Genomic DNA, 24298 nt, shown 5'->3' on the forward strand with positions numbered 1-24298 from the left:
GCAATGAAGGATGAGAGATGGTACAAGGCTATGAAGGAAGAAATTGGTTCAATTGTGAAGAACCAGACCTGGGAGCTGATAGAATTACCTCCTAACAAGAGACCCATAGCACTAAAATGGATTTACAAGTCCAAGATAAATTCTCAAGGGGTGGTGACAAGATACAAGGCCAGGTTGGTGGCTAAAGGGTTTTTGCAGCAAGCTGGAATCGATTATGGAGAGGTGTTTGCACCTGTGGCCATAATGGAGACAGTGAGGTTGGTGGTTTCAGTTGCTGTACAGAACAACTGGGCCTTACATCAATTAAATGTAAAGTCTGCCTTTTTGAATGGAGATCTGGAAGAGGAAGTTTATGTTGTCCAACCTCAAGGTTTTGAAGTCAAGAGGCATATTGACAAGGTATACAAGTTGAAGAAGGCCTTATATGGGCTCAAGCAGGCTCCAAGGGCTTGGAACCAGAGGATAGACGGGTTCATGAGTAGCATTGGGTTTGAAAAGTGTGTTTCTGAACATGGAGTGTATGTTCAGTGTTATAAGGAGAATGACAGAGAAGATATGGTGATTGTGTGCCTGTATGTGGATGATATGTTGATTACAGGAAGTAGTGATGAGAGAATTACCAACTTCAAGGCCCAAATGTTATAGGAGTTTGAAATGAGTGATTTGGGTCAGCTTAGTTACTTTCTTGGGATTGAGTTCACTACAACTGATATGGGTATGTTGATGCATCAGTCCAGATATGTTTTGGACATGTTAACTAGGTTTAACATGCTTCAATGCAACTCTGCTATTACCCCAGCAGAGGTTGGCATAAAACTTGAGAAAGATCCCGAGGAAGAAGCTGTTGATCCTACTAAGTATAGAATAATGGTTGGGAGCCTAAGATACTTGTGTAATACGAGGCCAGATATTAGCTATAGTGTGGGCTTGGTCAGCAGATTCATGCAGAATCCCAGATTTTCTCATTTGAATGTTGTCAAAAGGATTCTAAGGTATCTAAAAGGTACCACTGATTATGGAATTTTGCTGCCTAGACATGGATCAGGAGGAGAGGTGAGAGTTACTGCTTACTTAGACTCGGATTGGTGTGGAGACAAGGGTGATAGGAAGAGTACAGCAGGGTATATGTTCTTTTTGGATGGGGCACCAATTTCTTGGAGCTCTACGAAGGAACCAGTTGTAGCTCTGTCTTCAGGTGAGGCAGAGTACATTGCGGCATGTGAAGCCACTTGTCAGGCAGCCTGGCTTGACTCACTGATGAAGGAGTTGAAGATTGAAGTCAGAGGGAAGATCAGACTGCTTGTTGACAACAAGTCAGCCATTGACCTGACTAAGCATCCTACATCACATGGTAGGAGCAAACACATCGAGACACGATTTCATTTCATCAGAGAACAAGTTAGTAAAAGAAAGCTAGAGGTGGTATACTGTAGATCTGAAGACCAGATTGCCGACATACTCACCAAAGCGTTGAAAGGAGAACGTTTTATTAAACTTAGAAAACATATTGGAGTGGAAAAGTTGGAGTTTTCACCGATCAATCGGTGAAAAGGAAAAAACAAATTCTTCAAAATCATGTTTTCTTTTATTGTTTTGTTTAGGAGGAGTGTTAAAAATAAACAAAAACAGAGTAGCTTTTAGTTACAGTAGTTTGTTTTGTGTATAAATAAACTTTGTATCATACTTTCATAACTAAATAAAATTTTGAGAGTTATACAGTTTACCTGAGTGTCTCTGTGAGCTTTTGATTGGTTGAATCGGTGTGTGGTGTTGCTCCGTCGTGTGTGGTGGTGGTAACCTGAGGAAGAGGATTGAAACCCTAATAGAATGTCTGGGTGTTTCTTTCTCTCACTGCATCTCGAAACTTCTCTCACTAACACGTGCCTGTTTTCTTTTAGTAAGGAAAAAGTAATAGTCTGGGTGATTTTACGTTTTTACCCTTTATTCTAATAGCTCATGTAGCCATTTAGGTAAGTGATGACGATGACTCTTTGTTTTAAACATGTTTTAATGAAAACAATAAAAATTTGTCGTTTTACATTAATTTCAATATCACAAAATCTTATATTTCCTTATTTGAAAAAAGTAATTGATATGACAAGATAACATAGCAGTCACGTTACTCAATTAAAAAAAAAATTAAATATCAAAATTTAATTAAAAAATATAAAACATTAAAATACTTAATATACTAAAAAAGTTAATAAACACAAATTTATAAAAGGACTTAAAACTTAATTATAAATATATCATAATAACAAGTTTTCTTTAAATTTATGTGTGTTTAAATGTTAAGTATCATCTTCTTGAGTTTCTAATTGTTTATCATCGTTCTATTATATTTTTTAATATTATTAAATTATCATTATATATAATTTTAATAAGATTGGTCTTAATAATATTAGAAATATTTTAAACAATTCAATACTAAAAAAACTAATTTTGAAAGTAGTGATTATTATTTTATATTGTCCATTCTGTAACTTGAAACTTCATCACAGTTTTACTTTTAACAATTATTTTGAAAGTGAAAAAAATATTTAAATTAATTTAGATCTAGATTCCTAAATAATATAAAAAACTATTAGATATTATAAAAATAATTATAATTATAAAATAAATATAACTTTAGTTTTCATGTACTCAAGGTTTGCACTCCTTTTTCTCCAATTTTATTTCACTTCCAGTCCATTCTTCTTCCACTCGTGTTAACCTGTTTCTTCATTGACAAAACAAAAACGGTATGGTAATTATAATAATTAAATTTAACAATACTAATTATTTTTATTATATAATTTTTTTAATACTTATAAAATACTTACGTCGAAAAAAATAACTCCCTTGACCATACTTCCCCGGTGATAAAAGATCTTGTAAATTAACAAACCTTTTATTACTTGATAAAAAAATTTAATAAAAATGATGTAGTAGTTAATTAGAATGAATATCCAATATGAAAAATGATTTTCATGGTAAAAACAAAAATGGGACTTTATCTTCCATGTAACCCAAATGCCTTATTTTATTTTATTTTTCTTATTTTTCAAACTTATTCCTTTTTTACTTTTTTGGCCTTTTCTTTTCTTTTTCTTTTTTTCATTAGGAACCAAACGACAAAACTTAATATTTATTTTGATTATGCATTTTTTTCTTTTTCAATATATAGATAGATATAAATCATATTATAACAAGTTCTTAGATTTAACAAAAGTAAATAAACTAAACAAAAAGAGAAATTCCTTCATCATTCAGTTTGTTCTCACAAAATGTGTTAAAATAACATTAGTTGAGTCATCACTTGCATTTAACCATTCTCCCAATGGTAAAAAAGGAAACAAATTTTATGATCTTAGAGAAAAAAAAAAAGCTATTTCCAAGCATTATAGAACAAGAAAAAATATTCTAATTATATAATATATGTAAATATAATAAATGGTAATTTTTTTAAAGTAATAAATAGTGAAGTTATTAAGCTATTTTTTTGTCTTTCAATAATTAAAATTTTTCAGTATTCCTTTAAATGCGTCAAATTAGTCAAAACTTAATTCTATAAAAAAGAAAAATCCCAACACTTTAAATCAGTCAAATTCATCCATCAAAAACAATAAAACTTTTTTTTCTTAGATGAGCATTAAATATAAAATTTAATTTAATTAGGAATACGTGTAGAACTTTACAAATTTAGACAAGGCAAAACTTGGTATGTCAATTAATCTTTATTTTGCAATACTAATCGAGAAACAAAGTAAGAAATTAATTAATTACTTTTTATGAATATATAAGAACAATAAAAGCTTACGAAGAAGTAAACACAAAATTGTCTAATTTGTTTACTCTGGTAATAAATTCGACCAAAAAAATATTAGGGTGAAAATAAATTTAGCATTATTTATATTGCATTAATCATAAAAACCCTACAAGGTAACTCTTAATACAACCAAATGATGTGTTTCTGATAACTATGCACTTATAAATATTCAGTAGTTGAACTTCCATTGTGTCAGATTGAAGCATTCAACCTCAAAATCTGACCCCTTTTTTTGTAGTTTTTAAGGAAGAAAAAGTTTAGTGTTTTCAAAGGCTATGGAGCATGAAGCTTCCTTCTTTCACATTGATCAACATGTCAAATCAACTTCTGGTAAGTTCTCAACACAAATAATTTTAGTTTTTTTTTTTTGTTTTTTGTATCTATGTTTGCAAACTTATTATGAGATACCATTCTAATACTCTCTTTTTCCATCAAAATTCATATAGTTTTGTTATCATATATTTCTACTATTGATGTGCATAGTTTTTGTATACCAAGGGATTGGCTTGTTGAAGTTAAGGAAATAATCATATAATTCCTTTTTTCTTCTTCTAATGATCTATTTTCATGTTCATTAAATGCATGTATTTGCATATTTTCAGTTTATGTAAGAGTTTGAGTCCATGATCATTAAAATTTTATTGGTTTGGTTTGTGGGTATGAAATATTATTTAAAAAAATAAAAGTAAAATTTTATTCTTGAGATATGTGTATTTGTTGATTTAAACTAAACTAGTTTATTTTTTTGGAAGGAGTATGTTAACATGTTATTCTTTTGATTATCTAAAACACAAAAAATAGAACTTGTTAAAATACATTTAAGAAAAACGAGTTCATTCACGTTAAAAATAATGGTTATTCAGATTTATCTTTTCAATCTTAGTTGTTTAAATTAAAATCAAGTATAATAACAAAGAGGTTTTTCAATTTTAAAATTTTCTTTTTAATTTTAGGTGTTTGATAAAACGAATTATTATATATATGATTGGGAGGAATAGAAGAGATGTGAGAAAAAGAAATGGTTGATGAGATTTTGAGTAATGAAATTATACTACTTTTATAAAATATCATGTAATTATTGGACAACTTTTAAATATATTTCTGACAAGTGTTTGACATTCACAGGATTCAAACAAATATTAGATATTTATTCAACTTTATTTGAATATGTTTAAAAAGAATAAACAACTTTTATTTTTTACTAAACATTATTTCCTAACATTGTTATCCTAATAAAGTAAGAAGAAATTAAAAACAAAATAGCTTATACTATAAACTTAGGCTTTTAATACTTTTTATGATGCTTATTTTCATAAGACTTAACCAATTATTTTAATTATTATGAGACATATATGTTTTAAATTTTATTTGAGGTTATTAAGAAACTTTAAGAGTATGATAATTAATATGTTATGTATGATTTAATGGTTAAATTTGTAAAAAGTATTTAAGAAAATAAACCTTTTGTTCTTGAAGTAAACTTATGTTAATATATGCTCTTTATTTTGTTTATTTTTAAAGAGTATCTAATATTGTATAATTTCGGATTATCTAAAACATAAAAAATATAATTTATTAAAATGTCTTTATTTTTTAAAGAAAACAAATGAGTGTAAATTAAAAATAATTAATAGTTATGGAGATTTTTCTTTGATGTTTTCAAATAAAAACAACTATGTAATAAAGAGATTTTCCATTTTTTTTAATCTTTGATGTTTAATAAAAAATTATTATATGTAATTATTTGTGATTGTGAAGAACAAAAGATGAGTTATGAGAGAAGAAAATGGTTGATGAAAATTTATGTATTATATCATTATTCTACAATTTTTAAATAGGCTTCTGACACATGTCTGACATTCACAGAATTCAGATAAATATTACACATGTATATTTAATCTTATATGAATATGTTTGAAGTGAATAAATAAACTCTTATTTTTTACTAAACAATTTTTAAACATTGTTATATTAATAAAGTAAGAAGAAATTAAAACATTAAATTCATACTATAAACTTAAGCTTTTAATATTAAGAACATGATTATTAAGATGTTATCATATGATTTAGTATTTCATGAAAAAAATATTATTTAAGAAACTAAATCCTATTTTTTTTCTTGAATATACTTATGTTAATACATGCTGTTTGTTATTTGTTTTAAAAGAGTAGTCTAAAATGTTAAATTTTGGATTATCTAAAACACATAAAAAATATATGACTTGTTAAAATATCTAATTTTTAAAGAAAACACACAAGTTAAATTAAAAACAATAGTTATGGAGATTTGTCTTCTGATATTACTTGTTCAAATAAAAACAACTATGATAAAAAAGAGGTTTTTCATTTTAAATTTATTTTAATATTAGATGTTTAATAAAACAAATTATATAATTATTTGTGATTGTGAGGAATAGAAGATGAGACCCGGTAGAGGGAAATTGTTGATAAAATTTTGAGGATGTAAAACTATTACTTCTATAATTTATCATGTCATATTATATATATATATATATATATATATATATATATATATATATATATATTGACAATATTGTAGAATTTTGTTACACTTTTTTTAAACACATGTTTCATAGTTTTATATACTCTTTATGTTAATTATATTTTGTTATTGTAGAATAGTGTATTGTTTTTTTCAACATTTTAAAAGACCCTTTTGACACATGTTTGATAGTTTTATATATTCGTATTATTATTATTATTAAACAGTGTATTGTTTGTTGGACACTCTTTTAACACGTTTTTCTATACTTGTTTAATATTTTTATTATAGAATAGTGTGTAATACTTTTTTAATACAAGTTTAATATAGTTTAACATTCTAAAGCATTGTCATTATATATATTAGACTTTTTTCTAAACTAATTTGAACTTGAGTAAAGAAAGGAAGTCTAATTGTTATTTTTAACTAGATTTTCTTATACATTATTATCCTACCAAAAATAAGAAGAAACTTACACACACAAAAAAAAAACAACTCTTTTTATAAATTTTGTTATATCTTGACACTTTTATGGTGTTTTTTTTATAAGCCTCATCAACCAATTTTTAATTATTATTAATATATTTCTTAAATTTTATTGTGAGTGTCTTATTGTAGAGAAAAATGTAAAATTTTAAAAAAAAAAATTTTACAGTGTGAATTATATAGATTTTTTAGTTTCATTTGAGATTTGTATCATGTTAATTATATATATATATATATTACTCATGTTACCATGTGAATATTAATTATATTTCGGTTTCAGTGATATATCAGTGTCAACGTTGATTCGTTAAGGAAGAATACAAACTATAAAAAGTAAAAAAAACGTGAGATTGATACTGATAATTATAAAATGTTTTATATCATTTATTTTTTCAATATATAACTATGTCTTATTAATTATGAATTGTTACACCATTTTTCACTTATGTGAGTTAAATGGCCCTTTAAATACTACCTTATCATATAGTACTCTTATGAGCATAATTATATACTAATAATTGTATAGAATTTCTAGTTTCCTATTCCATATCCAACATTATTTTTTTTTTTATACTTTTGTGTTGAAACTATAGGGATTGTGCCATAAGCATGTACAATGTCTCGTATTATTTAGTTTTAACATATATGTTTACTTATATTTTTATTTATGTTACCTTGATTATTGCAAATTTTGTTATTGAAGTTATAATGATAAATGCATATTTAGGATATAGTTATTTAAATAATTAATGTTTGCATTGGTCAATTTCTAACTTGAAGAATTGGTTTATGTAATGGTCTATACACAAAGTAATTTAAAATCAAGGACATTTTGGCTAAACTAAATTCATAATTATTCTAGCAAAAATCAATTAAATGGTCATGTCATGGCTGTGTTATTTTATTTTAAAACTTCAGTTGAATAAAGTTCTAATTCAACTATAGTACTTGTTTTTTGTGTGTTCATCTAATGTCATAATTGTGCCACATATAAACTATTGAGTTTGTTTTTCATGAAGGATGGAACTTTTTTTTTCCATTTTTCTTCTTCTTATTATTCTATTTATAAACTATTTTGGCTTTTGCACTTGAAATATGATTTCAATGTGTAGTTGACTTTTGTGGAAGACTTTTTATTTCAATTTTATGGTATAATGAACCTAAGGGTAGCAATATATTCCTTTTATACTATGATGGATCTATACTAGTTGAAGGAATTTTTTTTACCATTTTTTAACAAATGCTTAAAAAAAGAAAAATATCATAAAAAGTATGTAATACTTTGCAATTAATTTATACAAGTAGTAAAAATTTAATCTCTCAAACTAATTGCACCTTTTTTATTTGCTCAGTACATAGAACTAATCTAAGAGATATGTTGAATTGCTGGTAAGAAAAATTGTCAAAGCATAACCCTTAATTTTTTTTATAGTAATATTGAAAGTTTCATATGGATAAAAGATAAAACTATAGTAATGCAAATCTAATCTTATAAGTTGATTGTGTGAGGTTGAGTTATGTTTATAGTATTAGAGTCATGAATTAAAGTCTATCATAATAAAATTTGTTGTTTATTGAACCTATCGTGTCAACTGTTATCGAGTTGTTATAAAATAATTCATTAATGTCTAATTCTAAGTTTGAAATTTATATATCTTGATATAAGAAATGTGTGTTAAAAGTCCTATTTCGATTAGAGATATGCTTATAATTGATTTTGTATAGTTGAATTAAGATTATAGTTTAAATTACTATTTTAAAATTCTAATTCTACACATATTTATTAACTAGTTGTTTAGTAAATTATATTAATTTCCTTAATTTATATTCCAAAATTGTAATATTTGGTTTGCACCTCCGAAATGCAATGATGAATCTGATTGAAGTTTTGAACGATGTAATTATCTTTTTTTATCGGTTCAGGTTTAACAATGCCTATGCAGCAAGAAAACAACTATGCGAACACAGAAACTGCAGCAGATGGAGTTGAAATCCCTAATTTGATTGGGAGAGATAAGAGCAAGATGCCAATTACAAATGTGACAAAAATCATGAGAAAATTCCTTCCAAACACTGCAAAAGTCTCTGATGGAGCCAAAGAGATGATTCAACTAAGTGCTACAAACTACATAACCCATGTAACAAGAAAAGCCAAAGAGAAGTGCCAGAGTGAGTACAGAAAGATTATGAATGCAGATGACTTGTTATGGGCCATTGAAAATGTGGGCTTTGATGAATACATTGGGCCTCTCAGTACTTTTCTCCAACGTTGTCGTCACTTTGAAGGAGCTAGTGCTAATGGGCCTGCTTTTGGGCCTACTTTTGGGCCTGACCTTAACCCTCTGGAAATGCCCCACCCTCCTCTACCACCTCCGCCACCACCGCCACCACCACCGGTGGTTTGTTCATCTGGGTTAGACTTTTCCATGCAGCAAAACACAATATTTGACCCAAATGATGTGAGCGGATACCTGGATGGTGTTGGTTGCTCAAACAATGCTTTTATCAACTTTGATCCTTTTTCCCTCTTCCAACAGGATCAGCTCTGAGATGAAAATGATCACAAAGAATAAGTCGTTTGTTTAAAATCAAAGGCAATATGGTTGAATTGTCATTCTCATTGTTCAATTAGGGATAGAACTATGAATGTTTATTATGAGAAAACTAAAGTTTCAAGCTTTATTTCTTGAATCTCCAGTTCGAGGTGACATATACATTATAGGTCCATTTTGGATGAAATGATTTTAGATTGAGTACATACATTTGAGCTGCATTTAGTTTTGTTTACTTTAATGATGATGAATCTCAAATTTATAACGGCTATGTATGAAGTAGCTTGCATCAATATCCTTTGTTTAGAATTGTACTTTGATGACTTGGTGGGTCAGAAAACAGAGTGACTCACATGGGCATCAAATTTCAATGATTTCACCTAGGAAAGTGTTGGATTTTGCTCCTGTCACTTCACACATTTATAAGATTTTCAATCCCTCCTTTGACCACCACCTGTTTGTTGAAAAATAAAGCTTTCAAGAAATGTAAACCCTAAAGTCTCATTTCTTTATCAATCTCTTTCATACCATGCTTAAATATTTCACTCATGAAAAGTTATATTACAAAAAATAACATTTAATCTTTCAGATTATACCCCATTATTAAACAAGTTTCTGAAGTTAAGAAAAATTAAATAAATTTACGAAACCTTTAAGATTTCATTTAACTATACCATCAAAATTAATAATAGCATCTGCAGTTATTTGATTATTATAATAATATACATTTAAGATCCTACATTTTAAGAAAAAATTCAAAGGCTTATTTAATGTTTTCATTTCAAAAACTTATTTATCAATAATGAGCAATTTTAAAAATTAAATGAACCATTAATGAATAAATTTTCCTAACTAACACCTCGTCTCTATGCCTTTTTTTGTTCAAACCTTCTAATTCATTTACTTGAAAAATGTTTGAGTAATCCCAAATTTCTCATAATCCACAATCTCTATTAGTCTTTTGTGACATATATTCAAATTTGCTAATTTAAAGTAAATTAATATTAAATAATCCAAAAACATCATGTTCCTACGTAACTTTTAGTTGTTGTTTTCCACTTTCCCACTTAGCAAATTTGCACAACCGTTATGTTCCCACATTCCCACCCATTCCTTATTTAAATCCCATCATCACTTTCTCACTTTCTTTATTTTCACACATTCATCTTCAATCTTACAACACCACCACCATGTTCTTAAGAACAACCACCACCATGTTCTTAAGAACAACCACCACCATCTTCATCATCACTATCTTCTTCTTTACAACAACAGCAACATCAACCCTTTCTCAGAACAACACAAACTTCTCATTCTCCTTTCCCTCCTTCACCCTCCGCAACATAACCCTCCTCGGTGATTCTTTCCTTCGCAACGGCCTCGTCGGCCTCACCCTCTCCACCACTGTCCCCGCCTCTTCCTCCGGCACCCTCTTCTTTAACCACCCCATCACCACCACCCCTTCTTTCTCTCTCTCCACCAACTTCACCTTCTCCATCACCAACACCACCACCTCCGCCACCCCCTCCTCCACCTTCTCCTTCTTCCTCAACTCCTCCCACACCCTCCTCTCCCTCAATTTCCACCCCAACCAAAACCATCTCACCCTCGACCTCAGCGTCTCCTCGATTACCAACTCCACTTCGGTTGATCTCAGCACCGACACTCCGATCACTTCTTGGGTTGATTATCACCACGCCGACAAGAAAAGGCTTCAAGTTTTCTTGAACTACTCGTCACCAGCCACTTCCAAGCCTCAAAACCCTGTCTTGAGCGTTGACCTTGACCTTTATGAGTACTTTAAGGACAGTCTCTACTTGGGGTTTTCTGGTTCCACCCAAGGAAGCACCGAGCTTATCCAAGTCATGAGTTGGAGTTTGGAGTTTGAGTCAAACTCGCACCTTCTGATCAATGGTTCTAGCAGCCCTTCGAATGTTGCTGTCGAGGGCATTCCTGTTTCTTCTAATTCCACTCAGGGTAGTAAGAATCGTGGTAAGAGATTTTTGTTCGGTCTTTGTGTTGCCATTGTTGGTCCTGCTTTTTTCTGCCTGGTGCTTGTGGTTTTGGGGTATGTTTCTTTTCTGAAGTGGCGTGGTTTGAGGAAGAAGAAAGGTTTTGGAACAGTGGGATGTTGTCCCAAAGAGTTTGGTTACAAGGAGGTGAAGTTGGCCACTAAGGGGTTTCATGCCTCAAGGGTAATTGGGAATGGGTCTTTTGGGACAGTGTACAAGGCTTTGTTTGAGTCTTCTGGGACAATAGCTGCAATCAAAAGGTCAAGACAGTACGATGGAAAAACTGAGTTTTTGGCAGAATTATCAATTATAGCTAGTTTGAGGCACAAGAATTTGGTTCAACTCCTAGGTTGGTGTGTTGAGAAGGGTGAGTTGTTGCTTGTGTATGAGTATATGCCAAATGGAAGCTTGGACAAGGTGCTTTACCAAGAATGTGAAGGTGGGAGTCCTAACCGTGTGTTGAGTTGGGTTCATAGGGTTAACATTGCTGTTGGGTTGGCTTCAGTGTTGAGTTATCTGCATCAGGAGTGTGAGCAGAGGGTGATTCACAGGGACATCAAAACAGGGAACATATTGCTAGATGGAAGCATGAATCCAAGATTGGGTGATTTTGGGTTGGCCAAGCTTATGGACCATGACAAGAGTCCTGTTTCAACACTAACTGCTGGGACAATGGGGTATCTTGCTCCTGAGTATCTTCAATGTGGAATGGCAACTGAGAAGACTGATGTGTTTAGCTATGGAGTGGTGGTGCTTGAGGTGGCTTGTGGGAGGAGGCCAATTGAGAGGGAAGGACAAAAGATGGTGAATTTGGTGGATTGGGTTTGGGGGTTGCATTCTCAAGGGAGGATCATTGAAGCTGCTGACAGAAGGCTAAATGGGGAGTTTAAGGAAGGAGAAATGAAGAAGCTTTTGCTCTTGGGATTGAGTTGTGCTAACCCTGATAGTGCTCAGAGGCCATCCATGAGAAGAGTGTTGCAGATTCTCAACAATGAAGGAGGGGTGTCTCTTGTGGTACCTAAAGAAAAACCAACACTAACTTTTTCTTCTGGCTTGCCTTTGAGTCTTGAAGACATTGTTTCTGATGCTGAGGAAGAGTTGAACTCTGGCCAGGTTGTGTGTGAGATTAAAATTGATTGAAGATGCTGAATTTCTTGTTGTTAGTATTATTATTTTTATTATTCATTTGATTCTTTATTTCTTTATGAACACTTTTTACCAATGACATTTGTATTTGTGATTGTAATCTGACATATATAGAGAAATTCAGGTTTCATTGATTGAAGTTCAAGCTATTACATTGAACTTCATGGTGACAATAATGTATTAAGACAGAGCAAGTGTGTTATATATACCGAAATCAACTTTGTTTCTGGTCATTTATTAGTATTTCTCAAGCTTGCACTCTGAAACAATTGTATTGTCCACTTTCTAGTGAAATATATTCTCTCTTAAATCTTGAATGGTGTTGCAACTTTGGAGTGAAACATGTTTATTGTGCACACAGAAATCTGTTCATTGAACAAAACATTTGTCATTCCTATGTTTTAGCTTCTGAATCTGACACCAAAGCACCAGCATGTGTTGGTGTGTGTTACTTGAATCTATGCATTAAGTGCAGAAGTCTGAACAATCTTTTGAAGTAATAAATGACTTTTGTGACTTTGATGTAGTAAAAAATCTGTATTTGAATGGTTCAATCATCACAGTGTGCAAAATATTGAGTAGAAAACTATATATTTGTTATTGAAGATTATCTTAAGTTCAGAAGGTATATCTTTGTATGTTAGGAACATTTGGTAACTGACTGATTCAATCATAAGTTAATTTGCATTATTGGCAGCATTGACTGGAACCATATAGGATTGACTTATGCAACGGCTACTTGAGGCAAACTCTGAAACTTATCATCATCACCATTGACCAAAACGACAAGAAATAAAGTCACAAAAAGAAAACAAAAACAAAACTGTTTGAAGAAAGAAACATCTTAAAAAACCATTAATTTGGTTTGTAGGTGGTTAGAGAAATGCCCACAAAAAAAAATTATAAAATTGTGATCAATTCATTTTTAACGTAATTAGATGCTTAATTTCAGCGAACAATCAATAGACTGAAATAACTTTATAAAAATTAATCATTGTAATGTGTTGTAACATGTAACTTTAGTGTATAAACAGGGTTAAATTTTATGGTAAATTTTAATACTGTCTATATACTGAAGAAATGTGTATAGATATTGTAAGTATTGCTTTCATAAATCAAATTGAGGTGGAGAAAAAAAACACAGCTGTGACATTAAAAGCACATAATGTTAAAAGTCACAAATGAATCCTTTGCAACGGTCACTAAACAAGGAATGTAAATGGAATTATTGGTGTGATGGACCCCATCACATGACCTTTGTTGTGGTTTACCAAGTTTTTTCAATCACACATATACATATTATATAAATGTAATGGGCCAGATGTATCATCTATATTAATAAAGCCTAGAGATATTTTTTATTAAAATGTTTAATATTATATAATGATATATTAATATTTATTAGTTTTAATATTATTATGTTAAACTTATACAAGAATTTTAACAATAGATTTATATAATTTACTCAGAGTTGTAGTTCAAACCCGATTACTGTAATTGTGCACACGCTAAATATTTTTAATGTCATAATTCAATTTTTTCAATCATATTCCTCAATTAGCATTACAACATTTTGGACAAGTTTTTTCCTCCTTCAGAGCATTATAACGCAGAAACTTTTAGAATTATGATATTTTAACAATTTTTTTAATAATTTTTTTATAATAGATTATGTGTCACTATTTTATTAGTTCGTATATTTTGAACGAATCAATCACAAACTATTATATAAATATAAATGGTGGTCAAAAGTTGTTAAAAAAACATTTTCCAAACTTTTAATATGCACCATAAAAGCTTTGGTGTAAGAAAAACAGCTTTTTTAAATAAAATAATTTTTTAATATATTTGAGTAAATTTATTTAAAAAGGTGGAAGCAATTTTCTACTTCTTTTAAAAAGAAATGTAACTTGAAGTTTTCATAAAAATGTAGTAAAAGGGATGAACTTTTTAAAAATACACAGCATTGATTTACGATTAAAAATAATCACTCATCGATCACTTTTTTTTTTGGTAAAAAACAAATAAACTCTCATATTATTTAATTTTAGATTAAAATATTATTAACTATAAAACAACAGTTTACTAACAAATAATTAGTAAAAAAGAGCATTAGTCACATATATTTTTAAAATTAAAATTTAAGACAAATTTATTAGCATCAATCAATAATCACTATGCTTAATCTAATGAATCAGGTAATTGAGTTTCATAAATAAGAATGGGGGAATAGTATATTTACGGGATAATGTTGTGTATAATAGTTTTGAGAAAATATTCAGGATCTTTTTTATTGGAGAGGAACATTTTTTTAACTAATAATATAGAAGAAAAAATATTTAAAAAGTGTAATAAATGTAGGAATTATTTAATTATTTAAAATTATGTAAAAAATTTGGCAGTAAAATAGTCAAATTTTATCTGAGTGGTTGTACAGTACAGATGGAATGAAAAGAACAAAAAGATAGACAAAATTTTATCATTAAAAATAATGAGTGGTGAGGTTTTGTTCTTATTCAAACTTGAAATGGAAGATAATATATTCATTCGTTTAGCTGACTTGAACATGTGCAAACAATAAAGTGAAGAGACACACATTATGTTCGAGAGCTACATAATTTTAGTATGCATCTCATGCATTTCAAAGCCATGTGGTTAGATGACTCTAGTTCAGCTGCTTGAAAGAGTAGCCCATTATAAGTTGCTTAAACATGAGTTTAGTTAACAAAATAATCAAACGAAATTTATAGAAAAAACAAAAATTCAGTATAAGTACTCTGACAACTAGTAAGTGTGACATTCTTATTCAAACTGTTCATCAATCTAATTAGCAGCATGGGATATTTCTAACTAGCCATTTTCTTACAATGTAAAATTCTGCCAGAAATTATTAAGTTGGATTCTTTAACAACAGACTAAAAAAATTAACTTATGATAGGGGAGGAGATTGAACCTTACCCTATTACTTTCCGTCCGTATTGAACAATTGTACTAATTGAAAACAAATTTATGAACATATGAGGAGATATTATACCTAGTTTGAACAAAATGAAGGGAAGAAAAAAATTCATTTTTTTTTTATAATTTGATGTGAACATAGACAAATTTAATGTCTTTGAGACATGGGAGTCACACTTCATTAGACAGAATAAGACCACTGACTACATTTATCCTTCCAAGACACTGAGGTGGAAATCTAAGCTGGGTTAAAGTATAGAATTTTCGTACATGTAAAACTATATAAGTAATTGAGTTTAATCAATATTCATGATCCTATGACAGTCAAATGGTTAAATTTACTGTGGTACAAACAATACCAGCCGGAAGCATAGGTAGCTTTGTAAAAGTTTAATTTCATATAATGTTATATCTTCATTCTGACCTTGTACAAAAAGTCATTAGCGAGAAATCACAAGTTGCCTTCTGCAACACAAGAATCTTCATCCCCATATGGGGAGACTTGTCTCCGAGATGGAGCATTTCGCAACTGATCAATTTTGTTTGGCGTGGTCTTTTCCACATTCCCCATAGCAATATTTACATTACCTCTTACATTTGAATTTTCATGTTCTTCGGCCCCCAGTACTACCTTGTATTCTGGCAATTTGGTCTTCCACTTTATACCAACTGCCTTTGCCTGATCAGAAAACAGGCATTCTGATAAGGGTGAGCCACAAATTTCTTTATAAGTACCATAATTAGCAGCACATGTATTTCCACCATCCAAAAGTTTTGACAGTGGATGCAAAACCAATAGTGCACCATCACTTCTCTCTAAGGTGTTCTTCAATGAAAGAAAATCAGAAACTAGCTGTGTTACACTAAACTGAACGAAAACTGCAGTTGCATCCAGGTGGAAGAGAGAAACAATAGAAGCTGGACCAAATACTTTAGATATGCACATTCTTATTTCATTTGCCTTCAGCGTAGAAGGAAACCCCCAAATAATGACAATGTTCTCAAACAAAATTTTTGGGTACCGCTTCCTGAGGCTATGACTGGGTGAAGAATCGGCAACCTTATTACCAGTAGTTAGATCAATAATGTCCCCATGCATCCAACTAAGATATAGACGATTAATATAATTCTGCAGTTTCTCGTCAAGGGCTAATTTTTTTGAAGAATCATGGAGTTTGTAATCAATACCTAAATCACTGCATAACTGGGCAAAGATGCATCCAGTCATGAAGGCATCATATCCTGCCTCATGCTTGCCTCCAGGGTTCCAGCTAGATGATCTGCAAATACACGTCTAATGTTAGTACCGGAAGTACTTTTATCTAAAGAGACAGCTCGGACAACATATGAAATGCAAGAGAACAAGACTTAAAGAAGACAAATGGGACACTAAATTATTAGACTTAGCAACCCAAATTCTGAGAAATCACCTCAAGCTATGTGCAGATACATGTAAACGACAAAAAATCACAAGGGAAATTAAAATGTAACTTACCATTGAACAGCATACTTTCCATACCAATATTTATAATGTTATTTACAATTAAATAAGAGAGAGAGAAAAAAATTGTGTATACTTTTATAGCTATAAACTTTGCATTCTTGAGTTATGTATCAGAAAAAGGAAAATGTACAGAAAAAAGGAAAGAACTCTGTTATGTATGAAAACTGTTGAAAACTAATAGTTGAAACATAAACTCAACTGTCATAAAATCAGGAGTCGCTGATATTGCACCATTAGATTGATAAGTTCAAATCACAATAACCAGGCCAGGACTCAAAAAAAGCAGAGACAAACCTCACTTCATCAACTTCAACGTCCACTTTCACATGTGGGAGTGAACCTAGATAACTGGTTCCTGAACCAGCTGCAATTTGAGGGCAAAATGAAGTGAATGCAGCTGCCAGTGATTTTCTGGATCTTTTCATCTTTTCTTGGAGCATAAAATTAGTGTTCAGAAGTATCTTGGTGTCAACAATGTGTGGAAAGCACTTGTTAACTGAGGTAACAAACTCTTCAGGAGTACCAGGAAGAGGGCCTATAAATTTGCTGTAGACATGAGCAATATCTGTATGAATGGTATATAACATTTTAGTGGTGTGAAATCAAATAGCTTCTCAAGAATTCAGAATGTCGTTGTTACCTAGAAAACAATTGTGACCAACAATCAACTTCTGTTCCGATGAAAGGAGATCAATAACATGGCGAAGTCCCACAGCAGCTTGAATTTTCATATTTTCTGCCCCGTGATTTTCTTCTTTCACTTTTTTCTGAGATTAATTGAAGAATTTAATGAGGTGGCTGTGGTATCAATAAAACTCTGCTACCACATTATATTTTAGCTTTCTCTTATGTTAGACCTAGACATAACATACCATATTATATACTGACAAAGCACAAATGTTATCTCTTTTAATATACTTTAGCATAAACATATTAATTTTTTAATATTAAATGTGTGCAATATCACTATAATTAGGGTTAACCTTTGTTTTAAGAAAATGCTTAGCCATTTACAGTCTGAACTAGAAATGAAAGATAATATTAGGTCCATTCTTTCAATGGCAATCAAAAGACATAGATCACCACCATCATCATTTCTAAAGTGCAGAAGGAACAATTATATTCAATTCCAATGTAAATCACATGTCACAATTTAAAAGGAACAAAACAATATCAAGATTTATTACCAGAAGTAAATTCAATTCATCCTTTGAGTCTGTATACACAACTAAATGCTGTAAACCGGAAGCCTCGCTGTTCACACTGATATAAGAAAGATCTTTGAAGTGTTTTCTGATGACCTGAAAGTATTTAAACTTATAGTCAGAAAAACTGTGAGTACAAACTCAATCGATGTATAGTACTGCTATATCCTGAGGCAAAGAATCTGATAAATGACACAATCAAATACCAATACGAAAAGAAACAAAAATGTGAACGTATCAGTTAGGGCACAAAAATATATAACCATTACCAAATGAATCAATTTAAGCTGGTGAGAGGTGAATCCATTAAGCCTAAGAGCTGGATGCATCTCAAAAAATATCTCTTGAAATTTTGAGTCTTCTGTAATTCCTTGAATTTGGTCTTCTAGATTTTGCTCATGTAATAACCCATCGCGCCATCCACGGAATTTGTTTTTCATTCGTGCAGTGAACAAAATGTCTGATGCACTGTGCAACGGCATGTCCCTGACATCTTTTAATTTACAAATGTCTGACCACTCACTATCAAGTGCAGAATTCAAATTCCTTAAGGCTTCCCTTTCTTGTTCTCTGGATAAATAAGATATTCCTGACAGTTATCAAGGGTGAAAATTCTCAAACCATAGAAACCATAAATGTCATTATGCGGTTACACGTGCAACCAAATACCAATCTTATGAGTCGGTGACAGAAATGGAAGATAAACCAACACCAAAACGTCACCAGCAATTCAAACTATGGTTACTGGTTAAGGATCATAGGCCTTTGTCATCTTTAATGTCCCCATAGTTCTATAATTTCCTATAACTCTAAAAACCATATATATAGAGTCCTTCCAGTTTGCAAATAAGCTAAAAAGCAAAATACGCAGAGCTCTATGGATATTACCTCTTTTTCCATTGAACTACTAAACATCTAGGTTACAGACCTAGAGATGAAACACACATATCTTCCTTTTTCCATGTATAGAAATAAAACATGCAAGGACAAAGTCCTTTCTTCCATTAGCTTAACAGTTAGTATCAAATGCAATACAAGAAATAAAAGGAAAACTAAGCAACCTTCGTGTATGCAAGCATTAAAATCAAACTGGTATTTAGCCAAGAAATCCATTGAAGTAGTCTGCCAGAGAAATTCATCGCACGGACCCAGACCTGCATGCTCCTGTCGAGGAAAAACATAGAAACTGTGCCTGCCACGGAGCAATTCTCTATTCAAACCAGCCTTAAAAATAATATAAAAATATACTTAGCCTACAAATAAACCACCACAAAAATCACCAACAGAACTAACAGTATAAAAATTTACAGTCCAGATAGAATGGATAAAAGAACATACGGATACGCGACGAAGGAGTGATTAGAGGAATCCCAACGGAAGGGGCAAACGCCGAATTGAAGGACGGCGAACTTGGTGGCGGAGTCTCGGACTTTGAGGTAGCGCACGTCGGAGCGGTCAAACTCGAAGGACTCGCGCCAGGGAGCGCTGGTGATGCCGCTCATCTCGAGGTCGATGGCCACGAAGTCCGACGTCCGGACGTGGCGCCGGAGCTCCGCCAGCGACGGTTCGAAGTTTGCGGTGGTCACCGTCTTCAAAGGAAATGCCAAATCGCATTGCGTAGGGATGGTGGGGGTGGCGGGGGTGGCGGGGGTGGCGGGGGTGGCGGGGGATAGGGCACGTGCAAGCACACGTGAGAGTGACGGAGAGGGAAGTTTGTGTGGCTTCATTGTTTGCGCTGCATTTTTTGGGTCAGAGGTTTAGAAGAGGGATAATGAAAAAGAATAGAGGAAGGCGAAGATCTAAACCGTCGTCGTTTTCTCTGATGGGTTACGATTTGCCTATTGGGCTTGGGCTAAATTGTTGGATCGGCCAAGCTTAATTGGATCGAGGACAATTTCTTTCAGTTCTTCTTTGTAAACCCCAAGGATTACTACCTACACCACATACTAATAGCAAAAAAAAAACTAAAGTTCCTTCTTGCTGTACCATTCCACATCTGCCGCTTCCACTTTTTCCAACTACACCTTCCTTATTTAGGATGAGAGAAAGAAGATGAAGATAAGTTTGTTCTTAAAAGTTAATTCTATAAGGTATCATATATGTCCCAAATGGAAATTTTGTTCCACAAGGCATCCCATATGATATAAAAAGTTATTGTACCGGAGAATTGTAACTTCAAATTCTAGAAGATATATGTTTTGGATAGTAAGTAGACTATTAAATTTCCATGCTTAAATGTTTTTTTTTAACTTTTGAGACAAGTTAATGTTGAAATAAATCATCAAATATTAACCATTATTGAGTGTTCTGGGTTTTGTCCTCATGGTAGGCTTGACAACATGGTAATATTCTCAACGCTTATTTACTTATATATGCATATGTTTTGGACGGACAATTACATTAAAATTTTCATGTGGTTGTAGGCAATGTTTTTTTTGCATGCAACATCTTTATGCACAAAGAAAGAAATATGGTTAGGAAGATAAAGAGGGTTGCTCTTAGTCCTCTGTATACAATATTACTTTTTGTTTAATTTGTATAAATTGTAGAAATTTTTCATTTTTATTGTTGTAGGATTTTTTAAATGTGAGATGTAAACTATGGTGATCCAGGATAGTCGAAATACAAAGACAAGGAAATGTGTGTTGATTGTAGGGGATTATAGGACATATTTTAGGTTGTGAAATGTGATTTGTTGAATGCATTAAAATACCGTGATTGATTACTTTTTTTAATTTATGAAATAAGTTATGTTATGGTTGATTTAATTTTTGATTTCTTCAAGTGTTTGTCCTTATAATCCATGAAGAGCATTAGTGGTGTTATGTAGTGAATTTCCACGACAATTTTATGTCTTGGATTCTCTGGCCAGAGTTGATAGAGTAAAAGAAATTAGAAAATGTCATTGTATATTATATGAATATATATATATATATATATATATATATATATATATATATATATATATATATATATCAATAATAAGTTTAGTAGTCCAATGAAATTGTTTTGGTTTAAACCCTTTAGTTGTTCTTATTTATGTGGGTTTTTTCCAGTTTGATCCCTGTTCTTTTAAAATTTCCAATTGAGTCCTAAAAAGTGTTAATTTGAATCGATTGAGCCACTGCCGTTAAATTTACTTGATGTAGTTAAATTTTTGCTGAGATCGAAGGTTGATGTGTCCAATTTTTTTAAACTGGCATTCTTTATGCTGCATACGTGGAATATATAATTAAAAAGATATTCTGAAAATTAAAACCCAAATTAGGGTTCCAAGCCACACTCTCGACTCGCGCTTGTTCGAGTCGGATCTCGGCGGCGAACTTTCCCAAGGCCACTGGCAGACTCCTCTGTAGTGCTTCTTTTCCGGCTGGTTCTCCGATTTCCCAAATTGAATCCACTCGGCCTTTTTGCAGAGAACGTTTTCGATTTAATTGAAGCCTCTCCCTCCCAACATCGTACCATCTCTGTTGCGCTGCATAAACATTTGATAACAACACAAAATCCCCACAATGGATTTGCTCACTTTCTTCCAAAACGATCTTCACAATCCTACTCTTCTTCAACAGATCACTCGCAAAATTGAGTCCATGGATTTGCTGGTTTATAACAAGAAAAGGCGATTACCTCCTCGGCTTGATGATCGTGACCACGTTGCTGGAAACACCTTTGTTGAATGTTTTGGAACGAAATTTGGAAATGTTTTTCATCATGAATTCTTCGAAACTGCTAAAACCTTCTACGCATTATTCAAATCTTTCCAGGCACAATCTTCGAAGTTCAAACTACGGTAACAGAAACGTTTCAGGTGGGATCGAAATGTACACAAAGCAGTACCTAGAAATTGTCTCTTCGTTCTTCTTCTGACCATCCTTCTGAGCCTTGTCTCTGATCAGGTGCAACGCGGACACGATTCCTTTGATGTCACTGCAGATTTGCACAATAGGTTAAACTTTTAGATTCCAAAAATTAAATAAATGAAAAGACAAAAGCAGAGAAGACGAACTCTGAGAGATCGAAATCCAAATCGAGATCGAAATTATCATTTGTTGATCGGTTGCTCTTATCGGTTTTTGTGAGTTCGGATTCGGATGCCCACTTCCTTGACCCGGATTTAGTTGCAGACATTGCAAACGCACGTTGTTCTGACACCAAAGGCTCAATGTCCACCCACAAAGTAAATGCTTATGTTGTTGATCAAGATGAAGGGCGTGGTACCATGACAGGGCCTGCATCGGTTATGGGCTTTGGGTCAATACTCGGAGAACGGCGTTCCAGTCGTCGGTGGAAGGGGTCTGGATTCGTCGAAAAATTTGGCCTGCGAAGGAGAGGTCGCCGGAGGAGATGGAGCAGAGCTTGAGGAGCTTTTTGACCGGGAAGGGTGGAATTGGAATTTTTCGGTTGTTATGAGATGCACTTTTCAACTCTCAGTATGACACGTGTTCAATAATTGACACATCAACCTCCCACCTGTGCAAAGACTTAACTCTATTAAGTAAATTTAACGGTAGGGGCTCAATTGATTCAAATTAACACTTTTTAGGACTCAATTGGGAATTTTAAAAGAACGGGGATCAAACTGGGAAAAACCAACATAAATAGGGACAACTAAAGGATTTAAACCAATTGTTTTTTAGTAATGATGACTTCAATTTTTATATTCTTATTTTCATGTCGGTAATAATACTTTTTTCTCTATTGTTAAATGCTGATAGTCGTGATAAGACAAGATTTGAAGTATATAGAGAAGACCTTGCTCATCGATTCTTAAGACATTCATTGAATAAACCCAACTAAGAAAGTCAAAATGAGGTATTACAATGATTTTTTTGGTGAGCAACATTCAATATGACTTCATTCTTTTGGCAATGTCATTTGTTGTAGTGAACGTCTTCTTCGTCGCAACAATTTTAATGTCAAACCTATGCTATAGACAATTTCGCTAAAACTATATCAGGTTTTATTGGAGTGAATAACTACAGTGCAGGTGTAAGACCTTTTGCACCTTCTTTCGTTATAGTGGTTTTATCAATCGTTACAACAAAAGCAGTTGTGAATTGCACATCCTTATCTCCAACAGTTTCACTAAAGTGCACCTGATACTTGTTTTAACAAAACCTTGTCCCATAAAAGTTAAAGATTTATTAGCCTTTTCAACTTGGTCATCCACCCAAATGATGTTCCTTTAATACACATCATTTGTTGCTCGTTGTTGCCATCATGCTTCGTTTGTCTCTACTACTATGGTGAGCGTGAATGTTGTTTTTCTTTTGCATTTTTTGTGTTTACGTTCGTTCATCATATTAATATGTTGTTAATATTTGTGTCCATGTATTATAGCATTGTGTTCAGATTGTTAATATTTCTCCAAAAGGTGGTGTCCATCCTTCTCCATTGTAGCTCGCTTTTCACATTCCCAAGTTCCTATTATTATCTTGAAATTTTATTTTTAATTTAATCCTATAATTTTCTAATATGTTATTGTTTATTTTTTGTATGTTGGATATGTGATTAATTATATGCTTATAATTGCATTAATTTTGGCTTATAATTCTATTTTTGTTTGAAAATTATGTATTGGTCCATTTATGGGTTGTGGTTGATGGTTTTGATATATAAGTTCTATGTGTACGATGAAACATAAATAATAAAGATTGTTTTTTTATTTGGACCTATGACAGCGATTGTAAAAATAATCGAAGCAGAAAATGGTTTATGGTCTCGGTTGTTCATAGAATTGCTACAAAAACCTACAATGGTTGTAAAAATAACCGAAGCAGAAAAGGGTTTATGGCCTTAGTTGTTTATAGAACCGCTGTCAAAAACCTCTTTTTTTTATTTTTTTTTCTGTTTAGGCTTTGGTATTCTTTTTAACTAAAGCAAATGTGAACCTTTTTGCTGCGGTTCATAACTGATGCTAAAAATCTTTCTTTTTTTATCTCATTTTAATATACCTCGATTATAGAACTATTACCGATTGTATAAAATAATCGTTGTCGTATCCCTTCACTGTACTAGTGATATGAGTGTTATTTAAAGTAAAAATATGTGTTTCCTTAAGAACTTTAGACCCTTATATTTTATATAGTTATATTTTGGGTAACTGTAAAAATGTTACATTATT

General features: G+C 31.9%; 2 protein-coding genes and 1 pseudogene across 2 annotated transcripts; 2 read left to right on the forward strand and 1 right to left on the reverse strand.

Annotated features, from left to right (window-relative positions):
* Positions 1-4012: 4012 nt before the first annotated feature.
* Positions 4013-9557, forward strand: LOC148198628 (nuclear transcription factor Y subunit B-9-like). Its single transcript, XM_088115082.1, has 2 exons — positions 4013-4138; positions 8721-9557. The coding sequence occupies exons 1-2, from the start codon at positions 4084-4086 to the stop codon at positions 9344-9346; spliced, it is 681 nt and encodes a 226-aa protein (XP_087971208.1). The 5' UTR covers positions 4013-4083; the 3' UTR covers positions 9347-9557.
* Positions 9558-10510: 953 nt separating this feature from the next.
* Positions 10511-12814, forward strand: LOC124824905 (putative L-type lectin-domain containing receptor kinase S.7 pseudogene; annotated as a pseudogene).
* Positions 12815-15556: 2742 nt separating this feature from the next.
* Positions 15557-19916, reverse strand: AHG2 (Polynucleotidyl transferase, ribonuclease H-like superfamily protein). Its single transcript, XM_047297424.2, has 7 exons — positions 19513-19916; positions 19236-19366; positions 18444-18763; positions 18157-18270; positions 17610-17736; positions 17264-17534; positions 15557-16745 (listed from the first exon to the last, which is right to left on the reverse strand). Exons 1-7 carry the CDS (start codon positions 19899-19901, stop codon positions 15917-15919), a joined length of 2181 nt encoding a protein of 726 aa, XP_047153380.2. The 5' UTR covers positions 19902-19916; the 3' UTR covers positions 15557-15916.
* Between the last annotated feature and the right edge of the window lie 4382 nt (positions 19917-24298).

This window comes from Vigna umbellata, chromosome 5 (assembly GCF_029865625.1).
Source record: "Vigna umbellata cultivar VRB3 chromosome 5, Vumbellata_1.0, whole genome shotgun sequence".
In the NCBI taxonomy this organism is placed as follows: domain Eukaryota; kingdom Viridiplantae; phylum Streptophyta; class Magnoliopsida; order Fabales; family Fabaceae; genus Vigna; species Vigna umbellata.